The sequence below is a fragment of the Lepidochelys kempii genome, chromosome 6 (genome assembly GCF_965140285.1).
Source record: "Lepidochelys kempii isolate rLepKem1 chromosome 6, rLepKem1.hap1, whole genome shotgun sequence".
Taxonomy (NCBI): domain Eukaryota; kingdom Metazoa; phylum Chordata; order Testudines; family Cheloniidae; genus Lepidochelys; species Lepidochelys kempii.
The window spans coordinates 59,953,581-59,969,456 of record NC_136385.1 but is presented as its reverse complement, the minus strand read 5'-3'; the positions used below and the strand labels follow the sequence as shown (position 1 = coordinate 59,969,456).

Sequence of the window (15,876 nt, the reverse complement as noted above, 5' to 3'; positions counted from 1 at the left end):
GTTCCAAGGGTGTGTCTGTGCGGATTTGTTCTTGTGCTTTTTCAGGGAGTTTCTTGAGCAAATGCTGTAGTTTCTTTTGGTAACCCTCAGGGGGATTATCACTACAAAAGGTCCATCCCCCCCCGCTGGTAATAGCTCACCTTACCTGATCACTCTCGTTACAATGCGTATGGTAACACCCATTGTTTCATGTTCTGTGTATATAAATCTCCTCACTGTATTTTCCACTGAATGCATCCGATGAAATGACCTGTAGCTCATGAAAGCTTATGCTCAAATAAATTTGTTAGTCTTGAAGGTGCCACAAGTCCTCCATTTCTCTGACAGTATCCCTAGTGAACTGGCTTCATCCATTTGTTGGCGATGTTTCAAGCTGATCATTCCAGCACTCCCACAGCAGTGAGAGGCCCACAAATCACTTTCCACTCAAAGGGAATTTGATCTAGTCATGCTGATCTGGGAGGGAGCTATTAGCTCTTGTCTGCAGCATAGGTCTGGGCCTAGGACCTCCCAAAGGTACATCCTAGTACTTCAAGTACATCCAACTCTGAGCTGTATGAAGAGAGATCTTAACTGTCGCCCTGACATATGCAGCAGGTGACTCCAGGAGGAAAGACTATCATTGAACATGGCAACCTGCAATCACATAAAGCTGAGATTCAGCACTACCTGCGTATTATGCTGAAGTTTTACTTGCATCCTGCCATGCTGCATTGGGGGAAGTTGTGAACTGCACAATCATCATCAAGAAAGGCTAGCATTAAAGAGAACTCAGTCATCTCTGTCTGAGTAATTTTGTCTTGTATTGTTACTAGTAACACCTTATACTCCTGTTCTTATTGTTTCATTTACATTGTGTGAAGCAATAAAGAAAACAGGGTCAACAAAAAGTGTCTAGATATTACAATGAGTGGCTCAAGGTATAACGTGGCATATGTTGTATTAACAGTCCTCACATGCCCTGCCTGGGAAATGCCCGGCTGTTTGCACTTGTCCTGTTAGTGCACCTGCACAAATGTCTCCAAGTGAAGATTAAAAAGGAGGTGGAAGGCTGTCTGCAGCCAGCACTGTACCTTGATGGAAGGCTCTCTTCATCTATGCTACCCCAGAGAGAGTGGGGCTCAACACCCTTCATGCTCCACGGGCACAGCAACACCAGCATTGCTTAGCGAGTGAATTCCACCCCTAAATGCACATATATCAGTGAACTTCCACTACGGTTTGGGTCCTCTGAAGCCTAGAAGTGGGGAGGGCACATTCCCTATGCCCCACACAGCCTGGGTCCTACAGAGGCATTCCCATCAGCACAGAGCTGTGTCTGCTGCTACAAGCAGCAGAAACAAGGACGACAACCAGCATTAATATTCCTTAGCCAGAGGCCTCAGCATGCAGAAAGTACCATTTTCTGAGTGAAAGTGGGTTGGTTACCTTTCTTTCCAAATGCTTATCCAGCCGGGCCAAGGCCTCTGTCTCCCCTCCTTTCCAAACTGCTGGGGCAAGACAATCCGTGGGGAAACCTGAGAGGAACAAACAGGGTGGTAAGGCTGGAAGCCAACACTATGCAAAGAGCCCAGCAGGGCTCCAGCAGCAACAGTATCAGACTTGAAAAAGACAGCTCCTGAGTTCTCTGAACATTTGGTTTATTGTTGCTGCTCTGATCCTTCTACAGCAAAGCAAGCATGACTGCTCTGACACCTCAGTACAGAAGCCTGTCCCCAAATTAAGTTCTCCAGTCAGCATTCTTGGGGCACCCCACCATCATTCATACACAGACCCTATCAATGTAGGGTGGTCATCTACTGCAGTGGTCTCCAAACTTTTTGGCTCGCGCACGCCAGGGTAAAGACCGGAAGACCTATCACAGATGCGCCGCCAGAGGGGAACACCAACCGTGAACGTGCAGAGCTACTGCTGAAGAAAAAAACGGCGGAGTGCCATCCAGCGGTGCTCCTGCACACCCTTTGGGAGGGTGCGCACACCCCAGTTTGGAGACCACTGATCTACTGCATCCTCCATCAGGCTCAGTATCAATGATAAACCAAACAGCCAGCAGGGGGCATGCTGTATTAATTCAGATGGATTATATGGATCCAAACAGTTGAAGGTATTGACATAATCATAATTACAAAAGCTAAGGCATAAAATGAGTTAAATCTAGCAAGGATCATAAAATGCAACAAGATGAAGTTCTTTAAATACAGTCAAGAGCAAGAGATAGACCAAGCGTAGGTCCTCTACTTAGCAGGGAAGGAGAGCAAACAATTGCTGACATCAAGAAAGCTGAAGAGTTTAATGCCTATTTTGCTTTAGTCTTCACTAAAAAGATTAATGGTGAACATATAACTCAACACAATTAATATTAACAACAAGGGGAAAGAAACGTAAGCCAGAATAGGGAAGAACAGGTTAAAGAATATTGAGATAAGTTAGATGCATTCAAGTTGGCAGGACCTGATGAAATTCATCTTGGTACTTAAGGAACTAGCTGAAGCAATCTCAGAACCATTAGCAATTATCTTTCAGAACTCCTGCAGGACGGGTGAGGTCCCAGAAGACTGGAGAAGGGCAAACATAGTTACCTGTCTTTAAAAAGAGGAACAAAGAGGACCTGAGGAATTATAGATCAGTCAGCCAAACTTCGTTACGTGGAAAGATACTGGAACAAATTATTAAACAATCAATTTGTAAGCACCTAGAGGATACCACCATTATAAGGAATAGGTAACATGAAGTTGTCAAGAACAAATCATGCCAAAGCAACCTAATTTCCTTCTTAGACAGGGTTACTTGCTTAGTGGATAGCAGGGAAGCAGCGGATGTGATGTATCTTTATTTTTGTAAGACTTTTGACAGTCCCATGAGATATGGTCATAAACGAAGTAAGGAAATATGGTCTAGATGAAATTACTATAAGGTGGGTTCACAGCTGGTTGAAAGACCATACTCGAAGAGCAGTTATCAGTGGTTCACTGTGAAACTGCAAGAGCATATATAGTGGGATCCCGCAGCAGTCCGTCATTATTCAATGTTTTCATTAATGACTCAGATAATGGAGTGGAGAGTATGCTTATAAAATTTGCAGACACCACCAAGCTGGGAAGGGTTGCAAGCACTTTGGAAGACAGGAGGAGAACTCACAGCAACCCTTTTTTCGCAAACTGGCCTGAAATCAACAAAATGACATTCAATAAAGACAAGTGCAAAGTACTTCACTTAGGTAGGAAAAAATCAAATGCACAAACTGGAAAATAATTGGCTAGGTGGTGGCACTACTGAAAGGATCCTGGGATTATAGTGGATCACAAACTGAATATGAGTCAATGTGATGCTGCCGTAAAAAAGACTAATATCATTGTGGGGTGTAGTAACAGGAGTGCTATATGTAAGACATTGGAAGTAACTTTCCTGCTCTATTTGGCACTGGTTAGGCCTCAGCTGCAGTACTGTGTTCAATTCTGGGTGCCATACTTTAGGAAAGATGTGCACAAACTGGAAAGACTCTAGAAGAGAACGACGAAAAATTATCAGACATATAGAAAACCTGACCTATGAGGAAAGGTTAAGAAACTGGGCACTTTTAGCCTTGAGAAAAGGAGACTGAAAACAGTCTTCATATATGTTAAGGGCTCTTATAAAAGATGACTGTGATCAGTTATTCTCCATGTCCACTGAAGGTAGTTCAAGTAATAATGGGCTTAATTTGCAGCAAGGGAGATTTCGGTACATATTAGGAAAAACTTTCTAACTATAAGGGTAATTAAGCTCTGGACTAGGCTTCCAAGGGGGGCTGGGGAATCCTTATCACTGGATGTTTTTAAGAACAGGTTGGACAAACACCTGTCAGGGATAGTCTAGCTTTACTTGGTCCTGCCACAGCACAGAGCGCTGGACTTGACTTCTCAAAGTCCCTTCCAGAGCTACATTTCTATGATTTCATAACCCAGTCACTCTCCAACATTAAAGAATTTTAAACAAGTTTAGGGATTTGTTGTACAGAAACCACACCCTGCTTAGCACCATGGCAAACACACTATTAGAAATCCCTCTAACCTTTTATTAAAGATACAAGAGAAAAAAGGAAAAAACAGTTAAAGCATTTGAAAAGTAAGTATTGAGTAAGGTTTTCATTTTAACATCCCTTGTTCACTTGAGCTGGGGGATTTTCCTTCTAAAAACTCTCCTTGTTTGACAGTGTTTTAGATTGTACTAAAGATGGTAATAACTGTCCTTTTGGGGAGATGGACCAAAGCTGCTGCTGTTAAAGTCAGATCCTGTTTTCTAGAAGACTAAACACAAACTTACACAAAATGAGAGAAAAGAACAGCAAGGATAGAAAATGCAGCTTCTATATCTTATGTTGACTCTTGCACCCTCACTGCCGATAAAAATACAGACACAGCACCCGGTCTCATCAGCCACTCCAAGACCTGGCAAAGTTGTACCAACACTAGGCTGTTTAAGACATTGCATTTAATTGGCTCTTTCTGGTCACAGGCTTACAGCAGCATTACAAAATACAGTCTTCGCTGGCTAAGCCAGACTCTTGTAAGAGAGAAGGATGAAGGAGAGTGATAAGAAAGAGAAGAAAAGGTAGGAAAGGAAAAGGACAGATGGGGGAATGTGGTGGAGACAAAGTCTCACATCCCGGGTGGTGTTTGGGATTCAGCTGGAGGAAATGGCTGTGTCATCTCGGTCCCTCCCTCATCAGGACATCTCTCAGGATCACGATGCCCAGGTGGGAGTAGCAGCCATGATGATGAAACACGCTCCAATAGCCAATTTTCCTTCCCAAAGTCTCATTCTTTAGGAACCCAAAAAGGAGTGATGGGTGGAACAGCCTACCCCCTCATTGTTTAGTCCACCAGTTAGGTCCAATAGCCAATATACCAATTTTGGATTATTAGTTTTCTGGTTCCACACTTTTCTTGTGAGTTGTATCAGTAGGCCTTTTTGTTTGGACTAATTCAGTCTGTCTTGCTTTTGCACCTTTTCCGACCACCATTTGTTGTTATATGTTAGCGTGACATCTTATGAACTTACACTCACACTTTTTACAGTTGAGCTCACAATTAGGGTAAATCTGGAGGCCCAATTATTACAACAGGCACCTCTGCCTTATCAGATTTGCTAATCTAGGAAATATCTTCCAGCCAACCCAGAAGTATCCCATCACATAGCCAGGAAATCAAGGGAGACTCTTAGTTTCTCAATCTAGTACTAGTGAAGATACAGGACTAAACAGCACTGAGCACCTACGTCATATTAATCCCCAGAACAAATGGGCAGCAGCAATGCAGTTTTCCTATGCAGCTCCCTGTTTACAAAACCATTGGGGAGTTCAGATTCAGATCAAAATGAAGAATGTGACTATCCTCAAGAGCCAAATCCCCCATTATTTTCATATATAAGGGCTTCTGCCGAGTCCTACGAACTTTTCACACAGCCCTCCTCGTCCCAGCCTACGTAGGCAGCGTCCCACAGTACCCAGATACTACTAGAAGGCTGACAGCTGCACTGTTATCTACATATAAACAATTCTCCTAACATAATCAATAACCTTGCCCTTTGCTTACGTTTAGGTTCAGATCCTTGATCTGGGGTGGGGATTTGTGCATCACCCTCTGCCTTGAGCATTCTTTTTTGAGTAGAGCCATCAGCAGCTGATGAGACTGAAGCGGACAAGCATGGAACTGTGAAGCTGGCAGAACAGGTGGCAGCTCATGCCAAGGCCACTAGGCCTCACTGAGCACTGACAAATTCATAGCTAAAAACCAGCCTGGCTTATCTGAGCGTTAGCATTGTTAAAATAGATGTTAAGTTTATAAGAATGTGTTTAGTGGTTAGACTTGATGAAATGTTTATAGGATGCTGCATGTACTGATCTGACTTACAACATCTGTACCTCTCAGTATAAAGTTATATTGAGTGTTTTCATTGTAAACCTCTTGCTGTGTAACACAAGAAACAGGAAAGAAGCATTAAATAAATGTAAGTGCTGGGCCTGCATTGAAACCAAATGAACCATTTGAAACAAAGGACAAAAGACTTTCTTCCCACCACCACCCCAAACGATGAAGAGGAGATGGCACAAACAGTCCCATCAGTTTGGGCTCTGAGGGACGAGAATACAAATCCCTGACCAGAAGGAACTGGATCATTATGCTGCTTGGAATTTGGAGAGGGAACTATTTCTAAGCATAAGCAAGGGATCCCTAAGCTGCTAGGCTTGGGTTAGCTTTAGAGGACATAAAAGCTTGCATATCATAACATTTTCTATCACCTTTTGGAATCTAAGCCCCGGTCTACACTAGGAGTTGGTCGAATTCAGTAGCATTAAATCGATTTAACCCTGCACCCGTCCACCCAACAAAGCCCTTTTTTTCGACTTAAAGGGCTCTTAAAATCGATTTCATTACTCCACCCCTGACAAGGGGATTAGCGCTGAAATCGGCCTTGCTGGGTTGAATTTGGGGTATTGTGGACACAATTAGACAGTATTGGCCTCCGGGAGCTATCCCACAGTGCTCCATTGTGACCGCTCTGGACAGCACTCTCAACTCAGATGCACTGGCCAGGCAGACAGGAAAAGGCCCGCGAACTTCTGAATTTCAATTTCCTGTTTGGCCAGCGTGGCAAGCTTCAGGTGACCATGCAGAGCTCATCAGCAGAGGTGACCATGATGGAGCCCCAGAATCGCAAAAGAGCTCCAGCATGGACCGAACGGGAGGTACGGGATCTGATCGCTGTATGGGGAGAGGAATCCATGCTATCAGAACTACATTCCAGTTTTCGAAATGCCAAAACATTTGTCAAAATCTCCCAGGGCATGAAGGACAGAGGCCATAACAGGAACCCGAAGCAGTGCCGCGTGAAACTTAAGGAGCTGAGGCAAGCCTACCAGAAAACCAGAGAGGCGAACGGCCGCTCCGGGTCAGAGCCCAAAACATGCTGCTTCTATGATGAAGAGCTGCATGCCATTTTAGGGGGTTCAGCTACCACTACCCCAGCCGTGTTGTTTGACTCCTTCAATGGAGATGGAGGCAACACAGAAGCAGCTTTTGGGGACGAGGAAGATGATGAGGTTGTAGATAGCTCACAGAAAGCAAGCGGAGAAACTGGTTTTCCCGACAGCCAGGAACTGTTTCTCACCCTGGACCTGGAGCCAGTACCCCCCGAACCCACCCAAGGCTGCCTCCCGGACCCGCCGGGTGGAGAAGGGACCTCTGGTGAGTGTACCTTTTAAAATACTATACATGGTTTAAAAGCAAGCATGTTTAATGATTAATTTGCCCTGGCATCGCGGCTCTCCTGGATATACTCCCAAAGCCTTTGCAAAAGGTTTCTGGGGACGGCAGCCTTATTCCATTCACCATGGTAGGACACTTTACCACTCCAGGCCAGTAGCACATACTCGGGAATCATTGTAGAACAAAGCATTGCAGTGTATGTTTGCTGGCGTTCAAACAACATCCCTTCTTTATCTCTGTGTTATCCTCAGGAGAGTGGTATCATTCATGGTCACCTGGTTGAAATAGGGTGCTTTTCTTAAGTGAACATTCAGAGGTGTCCGTTCCTGCTGGGCTGTTTGCCTGTGGCTGAACAGAAATGTTCCCCGCTGTTAGCCATGGGGAGGGGGAAGGGTGGAGGGGCTAGCCACACGCTGGGGGGAGGCAAAATGTGACCTTGGAACAAAAACACATGTACTATGCATGTAATGTTAACAAGGTTTACTGTGAAAGAGTGTACACATTGTTCTAGAAAATGTGTCTTTTTAAATACCACTGTCCCTTTTTTTCCCCCCTCCACCAGCTGCATGTGTTTCAAGGATCACAGGATCTTCTCCTTTCCAGAGGCTAGCGAAGATTAGAAGGTGGAAAAAACGCACTCGCGCTGAAATGTTCTTTGAGCTCATGCTGTCCTCCCACACTGACAGAGCAGACACGAATGCGTGGAAGCAGACAATGTCAGAGTGCAGGAAAGCACAAAATGACCGGGAGAAGAGGTGGCGGGCTGAAGAGAGGGCTGAAGCTGAAAGATGGTGGCAGCATGATGAGAGGAGGCAGGATTCAATGCTGAGGCTGCTGGAGGATCAAACTAATATGCTCCAGCGTATGGTTGAGCTGCAGGAAAGGCAGCTGGAGCGCAGACCGCTGCTACAGCCCCTGTGTAACCAACCGCCCTCCTCCCCAAGTTCCATAGCCTCCTCACCCAGACGCTCAAGAACGCAGTGGGGGGGGCCTCCGGCCACCCAGCCACTGCACCCCAGAGGATTGTCCAAGCAACAGAAGGCTGGCATTCAATAAGTTTTAAACTTTTAAAGTGCTGTGTGGCCTTGTCCTTCCCTCCTCCACCACCTCTCCTGGGCTACCTTGGTAGTTATCCCCCTATTTGTGTGATGAATTAATAAAGAATGCATGAATGTGAAGCAACAATTACTTTATCGCCTCTGCAAGCGGTGATTGAAGGGAGGTGGGGAGGGTGGTTAGCTTACATGGAAGTAGAGCGAATCAAGGGGTGGTGGGGTTTCATCAAGGAGAAACAAACAGAACTTTCACATCGTAGCCTGGCCAGTCATGAAACTGGTTTTCAAAGCTTTTCTGATGCGCACCGCGCCCCTGACCTCTGTGCTCTTCTAACCGCCCTGGTGTCTGGCTGTGCATAACCAGCAGCCAGGCGATTTGCCTCAACCTTCCACCCGCCATAAACGTCTCCCCCTTACTCTCACAGATATTGTGGAACGCACAGCAAGCAGTAATAACAGTGGGAATATTGGTTTCTCTTAGGTCTAACCGAGTCGGTAAACTGCGCCAGCGCACTTTTAAACGTCCAAATGCACATTCTACCACCATTCTGCACTTGCTCAGCCTGTAGTTGAACAGCTCCTGACTACTGTCCAGGCTGTCTGTGTTTGGCTTCATGAGCCATGGAATTAAGGGGTAGGCTGGGTCCCCAAGGATAATTATAGGCATTTCAACGTCCCCAATGGTTATTTTCTGGTCTGGGAATAAAGTCCCTTCCTGCAGCTTTTGAAACAGACCAGAGCGTCATGTACCTTTCCCAGCCATCCCACGTTGATGTTGGTGAAACGTCCCATGTGATCCACCAGTGCTTGCAGCACTATTGAAAAGTACCCCTTGCGGTTTATGTACTCGCCGGCTTGGTGCTCCAGTGCCAAGATAAGGTATGGGTTCTGTCTATGGCCCCACCACAGTTAGGGAATCCCATTGCAGCAAAGCCATCCACTATGACCTGCACATTTCCCAGGGTCACTACCCTTGATATCAGCAGATCTTTGATTGGGTTGGCTACTTGCATCACAGCAGCCCCACAGCAGATTTGCCCTCTCCAAATTGATTCCTGACTGACCGGTAGCTGTCTGGCATTGCAAGCTTCCACAGGGCTATTGCCACTCGCTTCTCAACTGTGAGGGCTGCTCTCATCTTTGTATTCTTGCACCTCAGGGCAGGGGAAAGCAAGTCACAAAGTTCCATGAAAGTACCCTTAAGCATGCGAAAGTTTCGCAGCCGCTGGAAATTGTCTCAGACCTGCAACACTATGCGGTCCCACCAGTCTGTGCTTGTTTCCCGGGCACAGAATCAGCGTTCCACCGCATGAACCTATCCCATTAGCACCATGATGCCTGCATTGCCAGGACCCGTGCTTTGAGAGAAGTCTGTGTCCATGTCCTCATCACCGCGCTGACATCGCCTACTCGCCCGGTTTCGCTTTGCCAGGTTCTGGTGCTGCATATACTGCTGGATAATGCATGTGGTGTTTAATGTGCTCCTAACTGCCAAAGTGATCTGAGAGGGCTCCATGCTTGCCGTGGTATGGCATCTGTACAGAAAAAAGGTGCGGAACAATTGTCTGTCGTTGCCTTGACAGAGGAAGGGGCGACTGACGACATGGCTTACAGGGTTGGCTTACAGGGAATTAAAATCAATAAATGGGGTGGCTTTGCGAGAAACAGAATGGCCCCCTCAAGGATAGAACTCAAAACTGGGTTTAGCAGGCCGTTGATTTCACGGAGGAAGGGAGGAGAACACGAATACAAAACAAATCTGGTCTATTTCTTGTTTTGAGCCACTTCATCTATCTTTATAGATGTTGCTGGCAGCAGTCCGTGCAGTACGACTGCTAGCCATTGTCATCTCCTGGGTGCTCGACAGAAGACGGTGCAGTATGACTGCTGGCCATCATCTTCTGCTGGCTGCTGATTAAAAGACAGTGCACTGCTGGTAGAACTCAATCGCCATGAGACGAAACTTAAAAGGGAAATGACCTGGCTGAGTCACTCCCATGTTTGCCCAGGTGCCCCTGACCTCATCGAGGTCGGTTAAAAGAGCACCCAGGACTATGTCTATGACGGCTACCAGTCATACTGCACTGTCTGCTGCCAAAAGGCAATAAACTGCTGCTGTGTAGCAATGCAGTACCGTGTCTGCCAGCACCCAGGAGACATACGGTGACGGTTAGCTGAGCGGGCTCCATGCTTGCCGTGGTATGGCATCTGCACAGGTAACTCAAGAAAAAAGGTGCAAAATGATTGTCTGCCCTTGCTTTCAAGGAAGGAGGGAGGGAAGGAGGGCCTGACGATATGTACCCAGAACCACCCGCGACAATGTTTTAGCCCCATCAGGCACTGGGATTTCTACCCAGAATTCAAATGGGTGGCGGAGACTGCGGGAACCATGGGATAGCTACCCACAGTGCAACGCTCCTGAAGTTGACGGTTGCCTCGGTACTGTGGACACACTGCCGACTACCTGCACTTACAGCATTTGTGTGGGGACACACAATCGACTGTATAAAAACGCTTTCTACAAAACCAACTTCTATAAATTTCAACTTAATTTCGTAGTGTAGACGTACCCAAAGACTAACTCAGTGATACTCTGACATCAGTGGTTCAGGAGCCAAATTTGAGATTAACATTATGCAAAAGAGCCACAGTAGTGTGAATTCATTATTTACTATATATTAAAAATTATTCTCACAGCAAAATGACTGACTAAGTATTATTTTGTCAATTACAATTGATTAACATAATAAAAGCACCCTGATTGGTTGTTAATTAAATCAGTGTTTTAATACCATGTGCTGCAAAGAGCCACTTGCGACTCCTGAGCCTCAGTCTCACTGCTGGAACTCATGTGTGTATAGGTTTACCTACTTTAACTGTGTAAATAACCCATTCCTTTTTCTTAGTTAATAAATTATAGGATTGGCTACAAGTGTTGTCATCGGTGTGAGATCTAAGATGTAACTGACCTGAGAAAAGCGACTGGACCTTTAGGCTTGGGAGTAACTTGAATACTGTTGTGATTTTTGGTGTAAAGGATCATCTATGACAAAGGCAAGTTTGCCTGGGTGGCAGGATAGATAGTACCTAAGAGGACTGTCTTACTTCATGATTAAGTTGGTTAAGCTATAATGCTTGAGGAGATCACACTTGTTGCTTGGCTGGTGAAATTTAAGTACAGAACTCAACCTATTTGAGTGAGTGCGCCCTGCTTCTTGAAAGTCTGTCCTGAGGTTGGCACGCATGCTTGTGAACTACTCCAGATGGTCTGACAGGAACGATTCATACATATTCTCTCCCTCCCCTCTCTACCATCAATTTCCCTCCTCCAAATCAAATCCAAGCACTTACACAGCTTGGAAGCAAACACTGATTCCCTCAACACCAATGGGTACCTAAGGGTGAATGGTAGCAGTTTTAACAAAAACTTTTGTCTCTGTGAGTCTCCAAATTAATCCTTTTTAGTCACAGAGAAGCAAGTGTAATAGTCTCATCTTAGCATGATTAACACTCCCGGATCCGTCACAAGCAGCCTGTCAGGGACCAGAATAGCAGACGATGCAGTGGGTCAGGACTGAGCAGCACTGTGAGGGCCCCAGGGCTGAAAAAGCAGGCAAAGGATTGCAGCTCACACCTGAGAGGTATCAACGAAGATGTGGGAAGGAAGGAGGGGAGTTTGCACTTAGAATCAAGCATAACACAGACAGATGGACAATCAGTGGCTCATTTTCCCAAATTCCATGACTCACTGAGTGTACTGCTCCCAAGGCTGTAGCCTGCCCAGATCAGATGAAAACAGTGAAACCATTTTGGAAGCATTCCTGCTGGCAGAAACATTCTAATAGAGTGTGTTTGGTTGGCAGTTAAGCCCCCTCAGCCCTAGACACATACCCAGCTCCTCCAGAGATGGGACTCCATACGTGTCGTCATGATTCTCCTGGATCTCTGATTTGCATTTCTCCATCTGCTGGCTTGTTATGCTGTTCACTGGCTTCTTGGGAAGTTCCATGCGGCTAATGATGGTCTGGAAACGCTTGTATGTGAGAGGTGGTTTGTGGCCATTCAGCTCGATTATTCTAGACACACAGGCCCAGGAGACAAGAGTTGGAAAACAGCTTTATTCTCATGGAAGAAGTGGGGGGAGACCACTCAAGCACTAGCCCCCTTGGACTCAGGGACATTCTTTTCTCTGGATAGAGAAATCCCAGACAGATTCACCCTCCTCCATTTGGATCTGTCCCCTCAGCAAGGTATTAAAGAAACTCCAGGCTAATCCCATTTCCAGGAAAAGACATCTCAGCCTACACCAGTCCCCACGCCATGGCCTGCTCCCAGAAAAACCCAAGCCTGAAACAATCTGTGCCCCCACCCAAAGTGAGATACCCAAACTACAACAGTCACCCTCTTTTCTATTGCTCCCCCAGATGAAAAATACTAGTTTATTTGTCCCACCCCGCACTCTCTAGATCAGCAAAATCCAAGTTTCCATTATTTCATGTGCTCCCCACCCATCTTTGAGAAATCCCAGCCTGCATCTAGCCCCCACCCTGCACTAGACAAATCCCAGCCTGTGCTTGTTCCTGTTTCCTCCACACTAAAAAACAAAAAAACAAACCTCAGTCCATCTGTCACTCTCCCCTCCTCTACCCCCTCAGAGGAAAGAAAGCCCAGTGTGCCTCACTCCTCTCCTGGGAGTAGAAAAATTCCCATCCCTCCCCCACCCCACCTGATCACAAGCAATTCTGTCACATACTCAGTATGTCATTTACTTTTTAGTGTTCTAACTCATTTCAGCTCAAACCAAGAGCACAGGCGGCAAGGTAGCCACAGCTCTCTTCTACCTTCCTAAGTGCCCACAGCCTGCCCAAGTCTCTACTGGGGAATAAAATGTGATGCTTCCCAGAACAGGTGTCTCCCTCCCCAGAGCTAAAAAGAATTTGGAGAAGACCGCTTGGCAGAGTCTCCATGAGTAGAAACAGGGGCATTTTTCCTCACCACTGTCCCCAGCATACTGCCAGGAGCAGAAGAGTTAACAGGAAAACAGGGAGAGCTTACAGTGCCAGGTTTATGTAAAGCTGAAACAGCGGAGCCAGCACTCCTACAAGAGCACTTGCAGAAGCTCCACCCCTCCCCATCCCGATAGTCAACACCTTATGCAAGGACTGAGCTTGGAGCCTAGTGTTTCAGGAAATGCCACGTGCCTCCCTTCCTCCCCACCAGCTGCACGTGTAGAGGGGAGGAGCTCCATGCTCGCCTGGGGCCTTCACAGAGCAGCTGGTCACATGTGATACTGCGTGATAGGTCTTCCCAGCTCTATACAACAGCCAGAAGGAAGGAGGCTGCTCTCTAACAAATCTATCATAGCTGCTGCTGCTGCTCAGATCTAGGTCATAAATGCCAGGACCTCTCGTGCATACTGGGAGGGACAGGGAGCCTTTTAAAGACAGAGCATGGTAATGTTAAAGAAAGATTTTCAACAGAGACTCCCACCACATTCCTTCATGTGGATAAAACAATGTAAGATACAGGGTAGGAAACACTGAAAAGGAGGAAGCTTTTGCTGGTATATAGCAAAGTCACCCAAACAAGCCCTGTGCAGCTTGAAGGAAGCGTTTTCTTCCCTGCACCCTTCAAAAAGTAATTCAGAAACTTCCACCCTTATGAATACACCCTCATCCCCTACAGTCTTCCCCATTTTTTGCACTATGCCACTTGCCCCCTGGAACTCCACACTGGAAAGAGGTAGGAGAGAAAGAAACCTGAAACCTTCACATCTGTCCCTCCAATACGTTGTAAGAAGCTTCCCAGTACATCTACATCACTGATGTCGAGGCCTCATGCTCCCAATTACAAGTACAACAACTGCTCCTTCAACAGGTTTGTGCCAAAGTACAGTTTGGTACTCCTGAGAGTGACAATCTGATAGTGTTGTGCAAGTTTCCCCTCTTCGCCAACTCCTGCTCTACAGAGGTGCCTCAGCCATGCCTTATCACACTACCCATCCTCTTTCATATATGTGTTGATGCACTCAGTCTGCAGTCCCCTCTACTATCCAGTCCTAGGATTCCCACCCACAGCTCTGGCAACGCCCTTTAATCATGACAGTAGCAATCCTCTAGTCACAGGATCTGCCTTGACCAGAAACTGCAATTTGGACCAAACTGTGGCTTTTGTGATGAGCCCTCCTTTCACTAGAATTTAAACAAGGATGAAAACCTTCTGTGCCTTCTCTTCTCTCAACCAAGCAAGTTACTGGGGCAGGCTTAGGAACAGAAGCCTTCCTAATAGATGGGGCATGGATGTCATCTTGTATATATTTTTACAGCACCTAGCACAATGGTTGGGGCCTCCAGAGGCTATTAGTGTCTGGCACTGTCCCTTGTCCACAGTACTACTATGCCTCAGGGAGGAGGGCAATCCAGACCTGAAGAAGCACATTTATGACAGTTCGGTGAATAGGTTATCATAGGCAGTTTGTTGTAGCCCATGCAAGGGCCTTCCCAGATCTCTTTTTACAGCAGCAGATTTGAGTACTATAGCCCCACAGACTTTGCTTCTGAGTCAATCACCCACAAAAGCCATTTTGCTGGGTTCACCTTCTTCAGTGGCATCATTCCACTGGCTGGCTTGCACACAGGAACCCTTCTTGTGTATGATGGAAAAGGACATGTTCACGCATTTGCTGTTTGTGAGGATGTCCTCAGCCAACACTTGAGGATCATGCTGCTCAACTTGCAACACAGGTTTGGATAGGTTGGCAAGCCATCTGTGACTGCTTGGACTACTGTGATAGCTAGCTTGAACAAATGAAGCTGTCTACTGTTCAGTCTCCCCATGTCAATTTATTCAACTACTGTGATACAAATACTGGATGAGCTCTCCAAGGTATGGACTGTGCATTATTTATATGTACAGTGCCTAGTACAATGGGACCCTCACTGGGTTTCTTCAGGTTCAGAGAGGAAACTGGAAAGTAACTGCAATGTACAGACAGTGTACAAAGGACAGACTATTCCATTCCTCCACACAGTACCAAGGCAAACATTATATAAAAGACTATCAAAGGTTAAGAGGTGCCTTGATCAAACTGTAAGTACCTACAGAGGAAGAAGATATCTGATACCAGAGAGCTTTAATTAAGCAGGCATGCTTAAACTCCAAATGCTGAAGGCTCAAGTCAGAAAAATTCAAATGGGAATAAAATGCAATTTTGACATTGAGGGTTATAATATGTTGCCAAGGGATGTGAAATTCTCCATCACTTGGTGTCCTCAAATCAAGATTATGCCTTAAAAAAAAAAAAGACATCTATTCTAGCTCAGGTTTCAGAGTCGCAGCCGTGTCAGTCTGTATCCACAAAAAGAAAAGGAGTACTTGTGGCACCTTAGAGACTAACCAATTTATTTGAGCATAAGCTTTCGTGAGCTACAGCTCACTTCATCGGATGCATTCAGTGGAATATTCTACCTCAGCCACTTGTTATTTGTTTGATGCAGGAGCTGCCAGGTTAAAATTTATGGCCTGTGCTATTATAGGGGGTCAAACAAGATCATAATGCTCCTTAACAGAACACT

At 45.9% G+C, this 15,876-nt stretch overlaps 1 protein-coding gene across 1 annotated transcript in view; it reads right to left on the bottom strand.

Moving 5' to 3' along the window:
- CRY2 (cryptochrome circadian regulator 2) overlaps positions 1 to 15,876 on the bottom strand; it is a 37,165-nt gene that overhangs the window by 8,968 nt on the left and 12,321 nt on the right. Inside the window, exons 4-5 of the mRNA XM_073348108.1 lie at positions 12,194 to 12,378; positions 1,429 to 1,517 (exon numbers count right to left, since the gene is read on the bottom strand). Of these exons, the coding sequence (XP_073204209.1) occupies positions 1,429 to 1,517; positions 12,194 to 12,378 (274 nt within the window). The remainder of the gene's footprint in view (positions 1 to 1,428; positions 1,518 to 12,193; positions 12,379 to 15,876) is intronic.